Source organism: Eretmochelys imbricata, chromosome 9, assembly GCF_965152235.1.
Source record: "Eretmochelys imbricata isolate rEreImb1 chromosome 9, rEreImb1.hap1, whole genome shotgun sequence".
Lineage (NCBI taxonomy): Eukaryota > Metazoa > Chordata > Testudines > Cheloniidae > Eretmochelys > Eretmochelys imbricata.
Genome location: NC_135580.1, coordinates 40,567,313 through 40,587,713, shown reverse-complemented (window position 1 = coordinate 40,587,713; position 20,401 = coordinate 40,567,313). Strand labels below are relative to the sequence as shown.

The window sequence follows — 20,401 nt, the reverse complement described above, 5'->3', positions numbered from 1 at the left end:
CATGGAAAAACAAAATGGGGGGTATGGCCATCGCTCTTCTCTGCACCAGCCAGCAGACATGACCTCATGTGCAGGGAAGAGAGGGGAGGACACTGTGCATCCTTTGGAAGAGTGTAGCAGGCAGGCACTATGCCTCCATGATCTCCAGTGAGGGTGGTGCATCCCTGCTTTGAGCAGTGGTTTGCCTACCTTAATCTTGTCCTGCACATTACTAAAGTCCTAATAGAATGTTCCAGGAAGGAGGAACAATTTATCAAATAGTTCAATTCTGTTCCCCTAAATGTGGATTCTAATCCAAGATGTTTACAAAGACTAATACGTTTTTAATGTGCCTAAATACTTTAGGGTCCTAAATCCCATTTTCAAAAACACCTAAGTGGCTTAGGTACCTTTGAAAATATTACCCACAGTGCCTATCAACTTGGTGTCTAAGGTCCTGCTTCAGTAAATTACTTAACTACATGCCTAACTTTAAGCATGGGAGTAATACCACTGAAGTCAAGGGGACTACTCACTTGCTTAAAGTTAGTCCCATGCTTAAGAACCTTGATGAATCAAGGTCTAAACGCTGACTGGAGCACCTGCTCCCAGTGTTTCTGATAGCCCAGATTTTCCTGGCATGGATCAGCAGGAAGAATGACTAATTCACCTCTCTACTGGTGGTCCCTGGTGAGTAGACCTGAAGCGCACTTCCTTGCGGAGTAACAAGGAATAAAGACGGCTCTGGGCAAACACTAATTCGCCCTCTAGTCCTAGGTTTAAATTGGTTTCCTGGTACATATTTGCTGATATAAAAACAAAATGAAAAGGTATTTTATGAAAAAATACCTTAGTTTACGCTGGCAAAAACACTTTATGTTTTCCATATGCCGCAGCCCGACCCTTGGCTGCCCTACTTGCTTGTCAGCTTCTTGCAACTTCCAGTCCACTTCACACTGGGGAGCAACACAGCACTTGTCACCAGAGTTGCGGGTGGCAGGGTCACATTAAAACACTTTGAAGACTTCCCCCGCTGCACATATAATACAAACCAGCAGCTCTCTGAGTAGGGTATTTCAGCAGATCCACTCTGGCATCGCCTTGTAGATCAAATGTGCTACCTCTTGCATTCTTGAGGGAAGAGAACTATGATGGAAAACTGAGCAGTTGTGTTACCCTAAGGTCATGAGAGACATCATGCTGAGATCTTTCAAGAAACATCCAGGCCTGGCCATTGACATTTTATCAACTTTTTGCTATTGATCTTGACAAAAAATACTTTTTTTGCATAAAGTATTTTAAAAAAAAGGTTAATGTCTGTGCTCAGAAGAAACTCTACAAAGAAATATGTTGTATGTGAGCTCCAACTTATCTTGCCCCACGGAATCAGTTAATCCATGTTGTGTTTAGGAGGAGAGCACTTTTTTTCTGAAGTTTAATCCGATTTTTGGCAAAATTACATATGGAAAGCAGCTGTCTTCTCCTAGCAGCCATTTTCATGCTGGGATGCTTTAGAGAAAACCTTTCCCCTGTTCAAAACTGATTTGTCTTTATTTGTGCTGCTTTCACATAATGCATAGCTGAGCATCAAAAGATAATAACCAGTTAGCATCAATAAAAACGTAAATGGCATGCGGGAAGGGGGGGAATCCCCCCCATTATAATATCATCATAGCAAGCATTTTAGATATCATATGGAGGCGTAATCATAATGGTTATGATTGTGTTCAAGTAAATGGGAGTCAATTGGCGCAGTAATCTTTTCTCAGAGAGAGTGCTAGAACAGGAGATTTTATACAGCGAGATAGGCATGTGCATGCAATTCCCTCCAACTCTGCCAGATTTACTGATTTCTATTTCTCGAGTTTGAGATATTAGGAAATACTATAGGTTTCAGTTTTTATCCATTATCTTTCAAAAGTGGTGTAACAAGTAGCTGTGTAGTACTTGGATGGTTGGTGTGAATAAGGAGGAATGTCAGGATTGTTGGGTAATGTGACAGGGTCTACAGACCCCACATTGAACAAGGTGGAATATGGAGCTGGGGGCCCCTCTCCTCAACAGGCTCATGGTATGCTCCCAGTGGAGGAACAGTTTAAAGGACCCTGGTAGGCAAAGAGAAAGGGGAAATGAACTGCATGTGGCATCAGGAAGCAAGGTGAGAGCTGTGCCAGGACTGGCAATGGCTTTGTGAAGGCTGTTCTAGCAGCAGGGACTGGGATCTCCCCTTCCCCTCTTCTTTGGGAGTTGAAAGCCCTAAGGGAGTTTGACTTACTGAACAGGACATGAAGGGTATGTTTAAACTGCAGTAAAAGACCAGCGGCATGGCCACAGCTGGCCCAGGTCAGCTGACTCAGGATCACGGGGCTTGAGCTGCAGGGCTAAAAATTGCTGTGTAGGCATTAGGGCTCAGGGTAGAGTCCACGTTCTGGGATGCTGGAACAATTTTTATAGTGGGGGTGCTAGAGAGCCATTGAACCAAACTGTAAACCCTATATATGATGCAAACCACTTCAAACCAAGGGATGCGTCATCTCCACCAGAACCCCTAGTTCTAGCATCTGTGCCCCACTATTTATTTAGCTGTGGGATGCTTTAAATAAGATCTAGGAGATATCTGCAACTGTGCCTATTAAGGTGTGTTGTGCTAATTAAGAGTTCACATATAGGTTTGCTTAATGTACAAACTGTGTCCAGATGTTTTAGTTCTAATGGATAAACCTGTTGTCATGCTTTACAAAAGGGATGAGTATTTCACATATTTAATGGTAAGCGGGGGGAATTTTTTTTTAGAAGCTATTCTTTCTGGATGGGATCCAAAGCTCAATGTTGCCAATGGAAATTTTTTCATTGACTACAATGAGCTTTGGATCAGACCCTAAGAAACAAAACCTATATATTGTACTCAGCCCAAATATATGAGTTCTGTGCAGAGAAGACGCTGTTTTACAATCTAGGACGTGCAACCCCCCATCTTCATAAAAATATGAAAAAAATCCCATAGCACTTGCATCTGTAACAATGTATAGCAGGGGTAGGCAACCTATGGCATGCGTGCCAAAGACTGCATGCAAGCTGATTTTCAATGGCACTCACACTGCCAGGGTCCTGGCCACCAATCCAGGGGGCTCTGCATTTTAATTTAATTTTAAATGAAGCTTCTTAAACATTTTAAAAACCATATATACGTTACATACAACAATAGCTTACTTATATATTAAAGACTTATAGAAAGAGTCCTTCTACAAATGTTAAAATGTATTAGTGGCATGGAAAATCTTAAATTAGAGTGAATAAATGAAGACTCGGCCCACCACTTCTAAAAGGTTGCCCGCCCCCTGATGTATGGCTTTGCCAGACAATACATAGCAGCTTACGCGCTTACTGCAGAGGCTTCATTTTTTTTACACAGGCCTAGTATCATGTACCTGACTAATTCAAGAAACATCTGAATATTTTGTTCCCATGAAAAATCATTGCTTTGCTTTCAAAATGGAGAACACCTCTATTCTATGCAGCCAACAGGGAAAAATTGGGGCACACCACCACCACCACCAACAAAAACATGTATCTCAGCTTTAAATCTGTTCTGCATTGCCAGAAAGAAGTTTTAACAGTGGACAGGATGTGACCGTCTGTGTGGCAGGGCATAGGAAAAGCCTTCACTCCAGCCTCCCAAAACACCAGACAGCAGAAATGTGCCACTGCAGAGACTTGTAACCTGCCATCAGCATAAACAAGTAGCAGATTACAACTCTCTGCACTGACACACATCACACATTTCAGAGTAACAGCCGTGTTAGTCTGTATTCGCAAAAAGAAAAGGAGTACTTGTGGCACCTTAGAGACTAACCAATTTATTTGAGCATGAGCTTTCGTGAGCTACAGCTCACTTCATCGGATGCATACCGTGGAAACTGCAGCAGACTTTATATATACACAGAGAATATGAAACAATACCTCCTCCCACCCCACTGTCCTGCTGGTAATAGCTTATCTAAAGTGATCATCAGGTTGGGCCATTTCCAGCACAAATCCAGGTTTTCTCACCCTCCACCCCCCCCACACAAATTCACTCTCCTGCTGGATGGGCAGCAGGAGAGTGAATTTGTGTGGGGGGGGTGGAGGGTGAGAAAACCTGGATTTGTGCTGGAAATGGCCCAACCTGATGATCACTTTAGATAAGCTATTACCAGCAGGACAGTAGGGTGGGAGGAGGTATTGTTTCATATTCTCTGTGTATATATAAAGTCTGCTGCAGTTTCCACGGTATGCATCCGATGAAGTGAGCTGTAGCTCACGAAAGCTCATGCTCAAATAAATTGGTTAGTCTCTAAGGTGCCACAAGTACTCCTTTTCTTTTTACACATCACACAGTCACTAGTCACACTTTCCTTCATAGGCTGAGCTATGGTGCTTTTATGTTATTGCTCCATGCTCAGCAAAAAAGAAACCCAAGCCAAACAGTACTTGGGTAGTGTAAATTTCCCAGAGTGGGATACAGGAGAAGCAAGAAACCCAGGTAAATATATAACAACAAAGCAAGCCGCTAGAGTGGTGTAGTTAAAAATTGCATGGTGAGCTGCTTGTTGCTCACCACTTTCTACCCCCGTTAGTTTTTCTTACTAGCCAAGTAATGGGTTATTTTAGGGCACTTAAATCACAGGTAATTTTACTCATTATTCCCAGCCAAAAGCATTCAAAAGTGAGGCTGCAAAAAATTATGACTTTTAAAAATCATAATTTGGGGGGGAGGTATTTGATTTTTGGTTTTTAAGCTTTTAGGCCTCATGTTTTCAAGTTTTTCTCCACAGCAAGAGGGCTAGAAAGTAAACAATGAAACATTCTCAAATAATCACATGATTCCAGGAGTTGCAGCTTAACGGTAAACACCAAATACCATGACAGTCATGATTAAATTGCAAGAATTGGCAACAGTGTTTATTGGTAGAAAAGGAGAGAGAGAGAGTTCACTCTAGTCATTGAATTATCTTTACAGAATGTTCACCCAGTCTATCCAGAGATGCCCATTGTGTCTACTCTTTTTTGTAGCAGGGATGAAATTCGTGGTAAAAAGATCCAAGATGCCATCTGGTATTTGAAAAATGCAAAGGGGAAGTATGAAGGAGTGTCACAGACACTACGTCTGTGAGATAGATTGGGAAAATATCCAATAGAGCAGAATTTGTTTTGGATCCTGATTTGGATCATAAGCTAGGTATCACAGACCTAATTTAAGGAGAGGCGCATTGAGTCTATTAACTGTATTGTGATGAATCTCAGGATTATGGAATGTGTATTCAGTGCTTATGAGATGCTGTGTGATACCTTTCCTTTCTCAGATGAAAGAGGTGTGTGTGTGTGTGTGTGTGAGATGCAGGGTTGTTAGGAACCACTAATCATTAAAAAAGGAGTACTTGTGGCACCTTAGAGACTAACAAATTTATTTGTTAATCTAATCATTAGACTCTCTTTTAAACCACCTTTGAAATTACCAGTTCAATCAAACCTTGGGAAGAACGAGGTGCCATTTGCCATGTGAGATCCAAGTCCCCCAAGGGACGGAATACTACACACTGAATTTTCAACTGGTGTAAACCATCAGAGCTCCATCGAAGTCAGTGAAGCTATGGTGAAGCCAGTTCACACCAGCTGAGAGCCTGATTCTGTATATCCCTTACATACAATGGCTTGGGTGTGTGTCTGTAATTTTCTGCTGAATAAAATTCCATCCATGTGATGAGACCATAATGCTAATAAAATGGACTTTTTTGTATGTAATGAGCTTAACTTTGTCGGTAATGAACTACTGGCCATAAAATAAAATCACTTAACAGGAAGGGGCAAATTCATGCGTGTCCGCATGAAGAACTGGAAATGAAGGCACAAGATCTGACTTTTTTTTAAAACTGATTGTGGCATGCAGCCTAGTAGAGTTTTCCTCCTAGCAGAGATCTTCAATGACCAATTCAATAGTTATTTATTTAAAATAAAATTAGACAATATTAGTAACAATTATGTTGTAACGCAGAGTTCTGTCACAAAATAAGGTTTTATCAGAACTTTATGTTTACTGCATTTTCTACCTCATTTGGCAGGGGACATGGTTTGGTGAACAGAGCACGGGGCTGTGAGTAGACCAGGGTTCTATTCCAGCATTGCCACTGACCTACTGGGTAAACTTGGGCAAGTCACTTCACTTCTGTGGCTACATCTGCGTTACGAGCAAGGGGTGTGATTCCCAGCTCATGTAGACATACCTGTGCTAGCGCTCGTCAGGCTAGTGCACTAAAAATAGTAATTTAGATGCAGTAGCATGGGGAGCAGCAGCAGCAACATGAGCTAGTTGCCCTGAGTACAAACCTGCCTGAATCCTGGGATACGTACTTGAAGTGGTTAGCCCATGCCACTGCTGCTACACTACTATTATTTGTGCACTACCTTGATGAGACCTAGCACACTTATGTCTACATGAGCCTGGAATCCCACCCCCAAGCTCATAGTGTAGAAATAGTCTCTGCTTTTGTGAGGCATTTTCAGATCTTTATATGAAAAGTACTGTAAGATATGATTTAGAAAGCTGTGCAGCTTGTAGCTGCCTGTTGGCTTATTTGTTAACTGACTCTTCACAATGTAGTCTCCACCAGCTCGCATGTCCTTGAAGAGAACATAGAATATGGGCTGTCAGAAGAAGATGAGAATTTAGTGTTAAGACATCATGAATTCTCTGTGTGTGTGTTTTAAATCACCCCCTGTGTTCACTGCCATTAAAGCGTTCTGCTTCCTCACAAGGCATTATTCTAATACTTAGGGTGACCAGATAGGAAGTGAGAAAAATCAGGACAGGGGGTGGGGGGGGGTATTAGGCACCTATATAAAAAAGCCCCAAATATTGGGACTGTCCCTATAAAATTGGGACATCTGGGAATCCTATTAATACCCCAGCAGGTAGCCAGATGCAGCCTCCCATAGCCCTCTACTGTAGAGAGGATGGAAAGAGACTTCAATTTCAAAGTTCAGCCCCTGTGCCCCGGGACAGATAGTAGAGGTGAGAGGCCACTGATGCAGCAAAAAGAACCTTTCACCCTCCATAGGAGTCATGAATTGCTTTTTTTTTATAATACAGTCACTCCCTGCTAACACAGGAGGCATGGATAAAACTTAAGGGGCAATTCTAGTTCATCTGGTGTGCTAACACAGGAATTGCCCTCGTGTGACACATTTATGTTACCAATCTGCCTGGGGCTTCAGGTGATCAGGCTGAGGCTGCAGGATCTTTAGGGAAGGAGATGAAGGAGCACACCAAGTGACTAAGTTTAAAGCTTTATTAACCAAATAACAGTGGTGAGTGCTGGACGCACCCCACGTCACTCAGAGGGAGGAAGAAAGTGTTAGTGCCTGAGCCCTAACCCACTTTTATACTTACACATGCACAACACAAGGCTGGCCAACCCTGGGAAGAAGAAGAGGGGAGGAAGGGTAGATGAGAGTCCTGCCCTGTGCACAGGTCATCTAGGGTCCGCTGTAAATCTCCGACTTGCTTCAGCTCTCAGGAGGGTTTTAAGCCCTGGGTTCTTCCGGGGGCATTTTCGTCCAGGGACCCTCGTCCCCCATGCTCTCGGTACCAGTCCAAACCAGCCTTCCGCAACTCCCTTAGTTTCCCCAAAACACACCGGTTTCAGGGTCGCATGACTGTTGTTTTTCCACTCACTGACCTTCACAATCTTACTAGTTTTGCAACCCCTTCAGTTCTGTCTGGCTCAGTTCTTCTTTCTCACGGCTGGCCGGGGTTGAGATAGAGGCTTCTGGCTGTTTGGCAGCAGAGAGCTTGTTTGTATACGCTGGCCTTGGGCTGCAGTTTCGTTCCTTATCTTTGGGCCTAGCTGGATCGTCGAGTTAACCCGTTCCTTTCTCCCTTCCTCCCTCTTCGGCCTCTCATAACCTGCAAAGGAATCTTCCACTCCCCACTTACACCTTCAACCCTTCCCAAGATACTTTCCAATGCATATAAAGGCATTCGCAATATACAACACTGGTGCTTACCCAGGGGACCCCTTGGGGGGGCATTTTATTGTGACACTATTTGATTAAATCAGTGGTCCAGTTCATTCAGTATCCTGTCATCAGCAGTGGATTGCATCAGTTATTGCAAAGGAAGGTGCAAGAAACCGTACAACAGGCAGTTATGTGTTAGCCTGTCCCAATAAATAGTTTCTAATATTTGACCCTTAATAGTTAGAGGTTGGTTTATGCCCTGAAGCAGGAGGGTTTATATCCTTATTATTTTTAATATGTATTATTATAACTCTGGGTATTCTTATTACCTGTATAAATGTTTAATTCCTTTTCTGAATCCTGCTTGGTGCTTGGCTTCAATGGTATATTGTTACAATGAGTTCCATGAGCTTTCTGTGAAGCATGTGGAAAAGTATTTACTTCTATTAGGTTTAACTTTCCTTCCTTTCAGTTTCATTGACTATCCCTTTGTTTGTGTAGGATGAGACAGAGAACAGAAATTCCCACTATATCACCTGTAAGCCGTTCATTATTTTGTCTATTTATAATGTTTCCCCTTTGCTTATTAAAAAAAGTCTCATTGATTAAATTGTAAAATAACAAAGTAACATAAAGCTACAAACAGCAGATGTAACAGAAACACACAGAATAATTAGATCAGTAAACTACACAGTAATATGTAGAAGACATTCAAATGACCTCTAAAATTAAAAAATACCCTAAATATTCAGAATCTTAGGAGTACAAATCTTAGAAGATAACTGTGTTCTGAGATTTATAAATCATTATAATGTATTTGTATTTCATTATAGCTATCACCCCAAGCAAATTCCTGTAGGCTGCTAATGTTGATTTAGCCAACTTCAGTGTCTTGAGAATTATCTCCACATATCATGGAGTAAAGCAATGGTACAGAGAACAAAAGAAGCATACACAAAGGAATATGCAGGAAAGAAATAATAAAATGCAGACAGTAAGTAAAGTATGAACAGATAATAAATGCACAAGTAAGTATATAATGGCAACATTGCCCTTCTTAGGGATGTAATGGTGGGAAACTGATTTACGAGTCCACCCCATTTTAGGCTTAATCAATTTTTGGTTTTATTTATACAATTTAAGACAGAATTACCACTTATAGTGTCTGAACACCTGTTTATGCCAGACAATAAATAGATTATATAGAGGACCCAAGTTGCTGCATTCCAGGGCACAGGGAAGTTCTCCTGTACTCTATGACGGCCGTCATCGCCTCCTTTGACCCCTTGGTCTTGTCCTTCAGTCCCATTCCTTCAGCTTCTGATCCAGAGTTTCACCAATTTGGGCCGTGTTCATTGAGTCTTTTTATACATTTCCTGCAATTTACACAATTTTTGCTGTTTAAACCATTGCTATCTTTCTATTCCTTGTCATCCTGCCCCTAGTTTTTCCAAGTAAAAGGACTTCTTGTCATTACAGGTTTGTGTAGGGTTTTTTTAATCTCAAAATTTCCAGCACAATGTTGTATTTATCATATCAGCAATAATGTCATTTTAAGCAAATCAATAATTTTTATGTAAAAGGAGAAGAAATGGCAAAACAGCCCTACCAGGTAAATCTTCAGCCTAGCCATTACCTCATCTAAATTATCCATAATTACAAATTATTAAAATAAACTAACAACACTCATCCTAATCTTACCATTTAACAATTCATCATCTTTATATTTCGGTATTATAAATCAGAATATTTAGTGTGTCCAATTCTATCCCTTAATCTGTTTGGGTTTGGAGAGCACACTGTGACCCTTGAATGTCAACATTTGTGTATCTGCTGCAAACATGGGGTTTCCAGGGGACTTTCGTCACTCCAAGTCCAAAGCCTTGTGTTTGTGAATACTTTGTTAGTAATTTTCCCTGTTACTATTCGGAAGGGCTTGTTTTTTAGGGCCTTGATATTTAGTTGTTTTAATGGCACCCCAACACACTGAACTTCTACTAAGGAAGCACTAAGCAATGTGAGTTATAAACAAGAACAGTGAATTCCTGATACTCATTATAATGCCAAAAAATAACTGAGAAGTATATGTTTGAGTTTTCATTCTTATCGGATAGAAGAATCTAGTGTTCTGAATATCAGAATACATTTCAACGTGGGCCAATGGTCTAGAATAAAGGAATTCTAATCCTGTCCCTGCCTTCCTGCATGACCTTCAAGTCACTGCACTGCTCTGTTCCCCTTTCTGTGAAGTGTGTACACCTTCACCCTCAATTGGTTAAGGAAGGACAAAAGCAAAACAGGAAATAAGTCACACTTATTGCTGCAACTATTCAACAAGGTGTTGTGTTCTTTTGTGTTTAATCATAAGAAAGGGGTTTAATAATGGGTGGGGTATCTCACTGGGAGCTTGAGCAGCAAGATTCAATTTAGCACAAACTGAAGGAACCCACAAAGATGTGGACCAGAAGATGGTGTTAGATCCAGCAGAGAGTAGGAGATGTCAGTGGGCTTTAGATGAGGTTCGTAAAGCTGTGTTTACAGTGAAGGATGGCTAGAGTATACTTTTCCTGAGTGTTATTGGTTGGTTGATCTAGAAGGAAACAGGTATTTTACATATGGACAAAACCTGTGAAAAAAATGTACCAATAACATAGTTTTAGTATAAGTTGCAATAAGGGTGGGAAAGTAAAATAGCAAGCTATTTTTAGGTCAGAGAGTGGTCAGAAAAAGCTCAGTGTGACCTTTTACACGGGTTACTAACCAAGTGAGGGACAATTAACCAGAGAGGGATATTGACTGGATAATGATCTTGCCTACTTTGTAGGAGTTTTATGAGGGTTTAATTAAGATGCATCATTTGGAAAATATATAGTCCTAGCTAAATACTAAGGATCAGTATAGTGCAATGCTTACTACACTGCCTCAGGAGCAGGAACCAGAATGTGACTTGGTCACAATCATCTTCCCTGTTTCCCCCTGCTATGAGGAGAGAAGAAGGGACAGCACGATGCACCCGGAAAGGGTACTTCCCCCAGAGTGCAAGAGCTCTAATTCTGTGTGTGCCGTTCTGTACGTGCTATTGTTTGTGCTCAGAAATGATTGACTGTGACCAAAATGGCCAAATGACCAATATGGCACTTGCGTATAGTTTCCCTGAAAACACTATATGTGGGTTCAAGGTCTGTCTCCTGCACAGTTGTGAACTAAAGACCGGATCTGGAAATTGGCCATGTATGTATAGCAGTTTGGGGTTGTTTTTTTCTCAAGTTTAAACTTGATGAAAAGAATTAGCAAAGGCCAGCATGTTTAAAGGAGGCAGCTCTGCCTTCTCTGTACCTTTTGATAATCAGCCACTTTTTATGTGCATAAATAATGTATGTATTTTGGTGCCCAAGTTTGCAAATTTTGGTCAAACTACTTGATTGTCAGATCAAGATTGTCATTTGGTATGATATGATGACTTGAGACAGGAGTTGCCATCTAGAATGAATATAACTTTAGGATGTGTGTATGATTAGATATATTCCTGGCTAAAGAATGCGTTAATATGTTGGAGCAAAGGGTATATTAAACATTTCTGAGGTGCAGGTTGAGCGACAACTGTATTTCTGCAGAAATGGACTGAATTAAAATGCTGAACTCATTCATTATGACAGCAGTCCTAAAACACTACAGAATATGGTGACTGAGAGAGATCTTTCCATTTTCTTGTGAAATGTGTAATTTTTTTTATAACTAGAACAGGTAATTTGTCACCTTTATGTATCTGTCAGGTTTGGCAGATGAGTTTTGTTGTTGAATTTTATTTTCCATCTGGTAGCACAGAGGTGTCATATAAAATGCTGGTGAGCTTTGTTATGTAGATTATGATGATCCTGGCCCCAATCCTCTCTTCCTGTGGCTAAAGCCCGAGGGAGGGAACTAAAAGGAAGAAGATATTCACCATTTAGATAGGAACTAACTGTAGAGGGAATGAGTGACAAGATAATACAGCCAAAGCTAAACTATCTTCCCTCCATGATCTCCACAGGACTAGAGGGCAAACAGTGTGATTTTTTTCCTAGCCCTGACGCATAGTCTACCCTCCTCCTACTCCTTTCCCAAACATGGGCCAATGGTTTTCAGTCTACAAGGTCTAAAGGAAAGGAGAGATGATGTGGATGCTCTATAAGAAGTGTATGCAGATGAGGATAGTGTTGCCTGTAATTACATGTTCAATATTACTTAAAAAGATACTTTTGCATGTAATCAAGTCTGTGCAAATACATAGCTGTAAAATGAAATCTTATATGACATTGATAGGTTCCTTTCATTTGGGCCCTGTCCCACAATCTTCTGCTTGTAGAACTCCTGAATGGGAATTCTGCCCACTGAGGGCTTGCTTTATCTGGCCATCGCTATTGTGGGCTGGTACCTGGATGCAATACATAATTGTCAAAGAAATAAGCTTGACCAATAAATAATTCCTGGATGTTATATTAAATCTGCAGGTAATATTAGAAACACCGAGAAGCTGAACTACGATAAACAGCACGAGTATGAGATAATGGTAACTGCTTTTGACTGTGGACAAAAACGTGCAACAGAAGATGTCTTAGTACGAGTTGATGTCAAACCAGTGTGCAAACCAGGCTGGCAAGGTAGGGTTTAATATTTGATATCATTTGTTTTTTTTTCTTTCTTTCACAATATATAATGTCTGGTATTCTTTACAGTTATGTGTAAAATGATTACTATTTTTTACTGGTATTTTTTACTTGTGGCAAAGCTCAGAATGAAGGACTGATCAAATCAACGCAGAATAAAAGCATTGTTTAAAAACCTTTCCAAACCTTAGTCAAACATTCTATGGAGTTCAAAAACGGTGATGGTTTGGGTTTTGGTTTATTCTAAATCCTTTTTAGTAAACTGTTCAGAGCCAATAGAGCTAGGATAAAGGAGCCGTTCTCAAACTTCATTGCACCATGACCCCCTTCAGACAACAAAAATTATTTCATGACCCCAGGCAGGTGGCAGGGCAGGGGCAGAGCCCGAGCCTTGCTGCCCCAGACTGGAGCCCTTGGGTTTTGGCTTCAGCCCCAGACCCCAGCAAGTCTAATACTGGCTCTGATGACCCCATTTTAATGGGGTCGCAACCCACTTTGGGGTCCCGACCCACAGTTTGAGAACCGCTGGGATAGAGCAAGCAGGATTCTTTTTCATGAGTCATCAACAGAGTTGTTTACTAAGTTCCACCTACATGGACAGTCTGTTAGTGTTATTAGTGTATTTGCACAGTACCAAAGAGGGCACAATCCGCAGGCAGCAATCTGCCGTCCCTAAAATGGGGTTAACACCTAATGGTTAGTGTGGATGCTTATGGAGGAAAAATCTTGCCTTCGTTGTCACCACCTAGATTGTGGAGCTGGCTGACAGAAGAAACTACTTGTAAACTGAGCACAATGGGTTCTGGAAGTCAGTGAGATGCAATAAACGTGGAGCACCAGGATTCCATTTTTATACTCACCATTCAGAGGAGAAAACCACACGTTAGTTGTCAGAGGCCATACATAGTTTTCATTGTGCATGTGTCCAGAATATTTGAGAGACAGATTTTATAAAAATAAGTGTATGAAAGAAACAAATTTGAAATAGTTCTACATTTTCTTAGCTATGTTTGTTGGTCTAAAAAACTTACTATTCTTGTTATAAGATCAAAGAGAATTCTTTAGAGAGATTTTACTTGTGCAAATACTCTATTTTGTGAGATCATTTGCTGGAAGATTATATGCATCAAAATGTAAGCTCAGGAACTAGTATTAAAATGATGCAATCCCCGGTTGTTAACTATTTCATTATTTCCATAAAGGTATTCTATAGACTGGGTAATCTTTGTGAAGAAATCATGCTCAAAACACAATTATATTGCCCAATAACATCATACTTACAGCAATTTTATTTGACAGTTCAGACATCAATTACAATACAGTTGCTCATTGGAACATATTTCAGGTAATTAAAAAAACTGATAGGTGATAAAAGATGCAAACAACCCTTCTTGCTTACATTCTCCTTCTTTAATATTACGTAAAATGGATATAATCTATTTATGATCTTGGCAAAAGGCTGGACATGAGTTCTGATTCTTCCCACATGCAGAAGTTATTCTCCGCCTAGAAATCAGAGTTGTGTGTGACTGATGCTTTGTTTAACTCTTGATGTATAGTAGGGATCATTCCCTGGATTGTTATTTCAATGTAGTGACATTGAGAGAATTTAGAGGCCCATATGTTTGGAATGGAAAATAAAATGAGGAGGAGGGTGGGAACTGCATTAAACTGAGGCAGAACTTATCTAAAGTATGTAGACAAAAATCACATTTTAAAAAATTTGTACACTATGTGGTATAAGAAGAGAATAGCTCATCTGAGACATCTATGAGCAGTTGGAAATGATGTGGCCTGATAGCATTTATTAAGCCTGTACGTAATATTTATTTTAACTCTGAATTTTGTTTTTGTAGGATATGCTGCACAATTGTGTTCTTTGTTGTTTATGGTCTGAGGTTGTTCAAGAGTCTATTATGAGTCTTTGGCATAGGCCATGGAGAAAATCTGTATTAGTAAACTGCACTAGATTCTGCTCTCAATTATACCAAGGTACTTCCAAATTAGTTCATTTGATGGAGTTAGTCTGGTTTTTACATCAGAGAAATGGATAACAGAATCTCTTTAATTATATCTACGTTTCTTCAGATCACTTGAAATGGTATGTGATTGCATTGTATATTGTAAGCTCCTTGGGATCTTGGTTTACATGAGTATAGTGCATCTTTGGCACTCACCAAATAATAAGCATGGAATCATAGTTTCTTTGAAGAAAGCACTAGCTGAGTTTCAAACAGACAGCACATTTTTCTAATAAAGTTGAGTTTCTCCTATATTTTATATAGACCAATAATCCACTCACCTGTGGTACCGTGGATTTTTAATGTAAAATGACAGAAGCTTATCTCGAATTTTGTATATTTGCTTCAGGTAGTTGGTTCTCAGAATCTCCACTCAGTTGAATGAGATTGTTTTGGTTGTTTGTTCAATTACCCATGTCCTTTTTACATATAGCAGAGGATTATAAAACATCATTACAGATTTCTTAGAAATTGTGGAATGTCATTACAAATTACTGTCCTCCCTTTGATACTGAAGAGATTGTGCCTGACCAGGTTTCACACTGGAATAAATCACCACACTGGACTTGTGTTAAGGTTAGAATCACTGCCTTTAATAAAGGAACTGATGAGCCAAACCTTCACTCCTTACTCAAACAAAACTCCATCAGCTTTTTGATCAGGCTCCTAGTCTTTGTGACACTAAGGCAACATGACCACCTTTTTAAATGAATGTGCAAAAATCTAAATATCAGAGTGCATCTCTGTTCCCTTCTTTGTGTTTTTCTATCAGTGTTTTGAATTGCTGTTTCATTTTCTGCTGTAAATTGCTTTCTCTTTGAAATCGAGTACCATTTAAAGTTTTAAAAATTATAATTTGTTTTTTTACAGATAATGGTTAGAAACTTGTTTGATTATATATGGTATTTTAAATACATCTGATAAGTAATAAATTTCAAAGGTCACATTTAAAAAAAGAACTAAAATAGGAGTATGTATTGTATTATTAATGCTTATTGCAATGAAGACATGAAAGGTGTTATTTTCAAAAACTGATAAAAGTAACTAATTTCTGCTTGTCAGACCCAGTAGTATAATGAGAAAAGATACAACATAGGCAACAGTGAGGTGGGGGGAGAAAAAAAAATCATTACTAGCATGTTGAGGCCTGTGGTGAATTATGTTCCATTATAAATTATGATCGGGGGAAAAAAGGAAAGGGGAATTTAGTATTCTTGAGTAGAGAGTGTGCCAAAAAGAAAGAAAGAAAAACACAGGTACAAAGACCTCCTAAATCTCACCTTCAGGTTGACAAAGATCTGATCAGTTATTGACCAATTAAACCACAAATCAGGTTTTTATTTTACTTCACAAGAACAGAATGATTCCAAAGGGATAACAATCACTAAGGCTACCGGGCTACTGAGCTGCTGTAAACAAACCAGTCTGCTCAGAATTCAAGGAACTCATCTGAATAGTCTGTCTCTTCCCAAAATACATAGTTAAAAATGAATTAAGGTTGCAAGTAAGAACATAAGAATGGCCATACTGGGTCAGACCAAAGGTACATCTAGCCCAGTATCCTGTCTACCGACAGTGGCCAATGCCAGGTGCTTCAGAGGGAATATAATCATCAAATGATCCATCCCATGTTGCCCATTCCCAGCTTCTGGCAAACAGAGGCTAGGGACAATTCAGAGCACAATTTTGCATCCCTGCCCCTCCTGGCTAATAGCCATTGATGGCCCTATCCTCCATGAACTTATTTAGTTCTTTTTTGAACCCTGTTATAGTCTTGGTCTTCACAACATCCTCTGGCAAAGAGTTCCACAGCTTGACTGCGTGCTGTGTCAAGAAATCCTTCCTTTTGTTTGTTTTAAACCTGCTGCCTATTAACTTAATTTGGTGACCCCTAATTCTTGTATTATTAGGAGGAGTAAATAACACTTCCTTATTTACTTTCTCCACACCAGTCATGATTTTATACACCTTGATCATATTCCCCCGTTATTCGTCTTTTTTCCAAGATGAAAAGTCCCAGTCTTATTGATCTGTCCTCAGATGGAAGCTGTTCCATGCCCCTAATAATTTTTGTTGCCCTTTTCTATACCTTTTCCAATTCCAATATATCTTTTTTTGAGATGGGGCAACCACATCTCCACGCAGTATTCAAAATGTGGGTGTACCATAGATTTATATAGAGACAATACGATATTTTCTGTCTAATTATCTATCCCTTTCTTAATGATTCCCAACATTCTGTTAGCTTTTTTGACTGCTGCTGCACATTGAGAAGATGTTTTCAGAGAACTATCCACAAGGACTCCAAGACCTTTTTCTTGGATGGTAACAGCTAATATCATTTTATATGTATGGTTGGGATTATGTTTTCCCATGTGCATTACTTTGCATTTATCAACACTGAATTTCATCTGCCATTTTATCACCCAGTCATCCAGTTTTGTGAGATCCCTTTGTAACTCTTCATAGTCTGCTTTGGACTGAACTATCTTGAGTAGTTTTGTATCATTTGCAAATTTTGCCACCTCCGTCTTGACCCTTTTTTCCAGATCATTTATGAATATGTTGAACAGTACTGGTCCCAGCACAGACCCCTGGAGGATACCACTATTTATCTCTCTCCATTCTGAAAACTGACCATTTATTCCTACCCTTGCTTTCCTATCTTTAACCAAGAGAGGACCTTCCCTCTAATCCCATGACAGATTACTGTGTTTAAGAGCCTTTGGTGAGCCCAAGTACACTATATGCACTGGATCACCCTTGTTCACATGCTTGTTAACCCCGCTCAAAGAATTCTTGTAGATTGGTGAGACATGATTTCGCTTTACAAAAGCTGTGTTGGTTCTTCCCCAACATATTGGGTTCATCTATGTGTCTGATAATTCTATTCTTTACTATTGTTTCAACCAATTTGCCTAATACTTAAGTTAGACTTACCAGCCTGTGTCATAAATATAAAGGGAAAGGTAACCACCTTTTTGTATACAGTGCTATAAAAGCCCTCCTGACCAGAGGCAAAGTCCTTTTACCTGTAAAGGGTTAAGAAGCTCAGGTAACCTGTCTGGCACCTGACCCAAAATGACCAATGAGGGGACAAGATACTTTCAAATCTGGAGGGAGGAAAAGGCTTTTGTCTGTCTGTGTGATACCTTTGTCAGGAACAGATCAAGGATGCAAGCCCTCCAACTCCTGTGAAGTTAGTAAGTAATCTAGTAAGTAAAGAAAATGCATTAGGTTTTCTTTGTTTTGGCTTGGAAATTCACTGTGCTGGAGGAAATGTGTATTCCTGTTTTTGTGTCTTTTTGTAACTTAAGGTTTTGCCTAGAGGGATTCTTTATGTCTTGAATCTGATTGCCTGTAAGATTATCTTTCATTCTGATCTTACAAAGTTGTTCTCTTATCTTTTTTTGTTCTTTTAATAAAGTTCTGTTTTTTAAGAATCTGATTGGGTTTTTTGGGTCTTAAAAAACAAACAAAGGCTGGTTTGTACTCATCTTGTTTATTCTCAAGCCTCCCCAGGAAAGGTGGTGTAAGGGCCTGGGGGGGATATTTTGGGGAAATAGGAACTCCAAGTGGTCCTTTCCCTGTTCTTTGTTTAAATCACTTGGTGGTGGCAGCATACTGTTCAAAGATAAGGCAAAATTTGTGCCTTGGGAAAGTTTTTAACCTAAGCTGGTAAAAATTATCTTAGGGGTTTTTTTGATGCGGGTCCCCACATCTGTACCCTAGAGTTCAGAGTGGGGAGGGTACCCTGACAGCCTGTGATTGCCAGGATCGCCTCTGGAGCCTTTTTCAAAAATTGGCATCACGTTAACTATTCTCCACTCATCTGGTACAGAAGCTGATTTAAATGATAGGTTACATACCACAGTTGTTAGTTCTGCAATTTCACAGTTGGTTCCTTCAGAACTCTTGAGTGAATACCATCTGGTCCTGGTGATTGATTACTGTTTAATTTTTCAATTTATTTCAAAACCTCCTCTAATGGCACCTCAATCTGGGACAGTTCCTCAGATTTTAATAAGTTTAGTTTCTCGGCAATGGCCTTATTTTCCTTGAGTGCTCCTTTAGCATTTTGATCATCCAGTGGTCCCACTGGTTGTTTAGCAGGTTTCCTGCTTCTGATGTACTTAAAAAAAATTTTGCTGTTACTTTTTTTGTCTTTGACTAGCCATTCCTCAAATTCTTTTTTTGCCTTCCTAATTATATTTTTACACTTCACTTGCCAGAGTTTATGCTCCTTTCTATTTTCCTTAATATGTTCTAACTTCCACTTTTTAAAGGATGCCTTTTTGCCTCTAACTGCTTCTTTTACTTTGTTATTTAGCCATGGTGGCACTTTTTTGGTCCTTTTTCCTCCTAGGCCAGTGCTTTTCAAACTGCGGGTCGCGACCCACTACTGGGTTGCAGAATGTAAGGCACTGGGTCATGGCGGCTCTGGTCAGCACTGCCAACCAGGCCATTAAAAGTCCCGCCGGTGGTGCTGCCTTGCTAAGTCAAGCTACTAGTCCCTACCTCTTCTGACACCGTGCTGCACCCCAGAAGCGGCCAGCAGCAGGTCCAGCTTCTAGGAGGGGTGGATAATGGGGCTGTGCATGCTACCCCCGCCCCGAACATCAGTTCCGCACATGAGCTGGGAGGGGATGGTGCCTGCAGGCGAGAGCCACGTGGAGCTGCTTGTGTGCCTCCGCCTAGCAGCCAGACCTGCAGCTGGCCACTTCTGGGGCGCAGCGCCACCCATGGTTCCAGGATAGGCAGGAAGCCTGCCTTAACACCCCCGCTGGGCTGCTGACTGGGAGCCACCTGAGGTAAGTCCATGCCCCAACCCCACGCCACAAGCCCCAGCCCTGAGCCTCCCCCAAACCCAGAGCCCTTCCTGTACCACAAACCTTTCATCCCTGGCCCCACTCCAGAGCCCGCACCCCAATCCTCTGCCCAAGCCCTGAGCCCCCCCCAAAACCCAGAGCCCCCTTCTGCACCCCAAACTCCCCAGAGCCAGTACCCACAGCCCAGATCACTGACCCCCTCCCACACCCCAACACCCTGCCCCAGCCCAGAACCCCCTCCCACACCCTGAACCCCTCATTCCTGGCCCCACCCCACAACCCTCACCCCTGCACCCAAATTCTCTGACCCAGCCCTGAACCCCTCCCACACCCCAAACCCCTCATCCCCAGCTCCGTTGGGTCTCGGGCCCTTTCCTGTTGGGGGCAACCACCGGTGGCAGGGTTCCTTTGGAGGCCCAGCTGCAACTTAAATTTTGCTTCATTTTGGCATAATCCCTGCTATCCATCAGATGCTGGAAGTTGAAGTTGCTGGGAGTCCTTGGCAGGCAGCACACTCAGGTCCTTAGGAAGGAGAAGGTTCTCTCAACCACTGTCAGGGGCTTATATCTGTTTAAAGCATGATCTCAAAAAATGAAACTCTGGCAAGGGTACAGTAATGATGTTGATGGATCCTGTAAGAAGTTCTATCCAGAGTTCCCCAGAAAGGCCACTTCACATGCATGGCCTTTGAAAGTGGTAAAAGAGAAAAGTTCTCCCCTTCAAAAGTTTTTTGCATTTATGCCAAGGGCAGGGGGAATAGATGAGATGATCAGGTGGGATGGCTCTTATTTTCATATATCCGTTTCCAAAATGGAGCTGAAAATGCTTTAGAAATAACTCTCTCTGAGCTGCACTTTTATCTACATTTGTTTGCAACCCCATGCAGAGAATGCTGGCAAAGGCAGAATGGCATGGGCCATCATACAGAGTT

At 40.9% G+C, this 20,401-nt stretch overlaps 1 protein-coding gene across 1 annotated transcript in view; it reads left to right on the top strand.

Moving 5' to 3' along the window:
• The window catches only part of CLSTN2 (calsyntenin 2), a 377,146-nt gene that overhangs the window by 236,525 nt on the left and 120,220 nt on the right, over positions 1-20,401 (top strand). Inside the window, exon 5 of the mRNA XM_077826928.1 lies at positions 12,465-12,614. Within this exon, the coding sequence (XP_077683054.1) occupies positions 12,465-12,614 (150 nt within the window). The remainder of the gene's footprint in view (positions 1-12,464; positions 12,615-20,401) is intronic.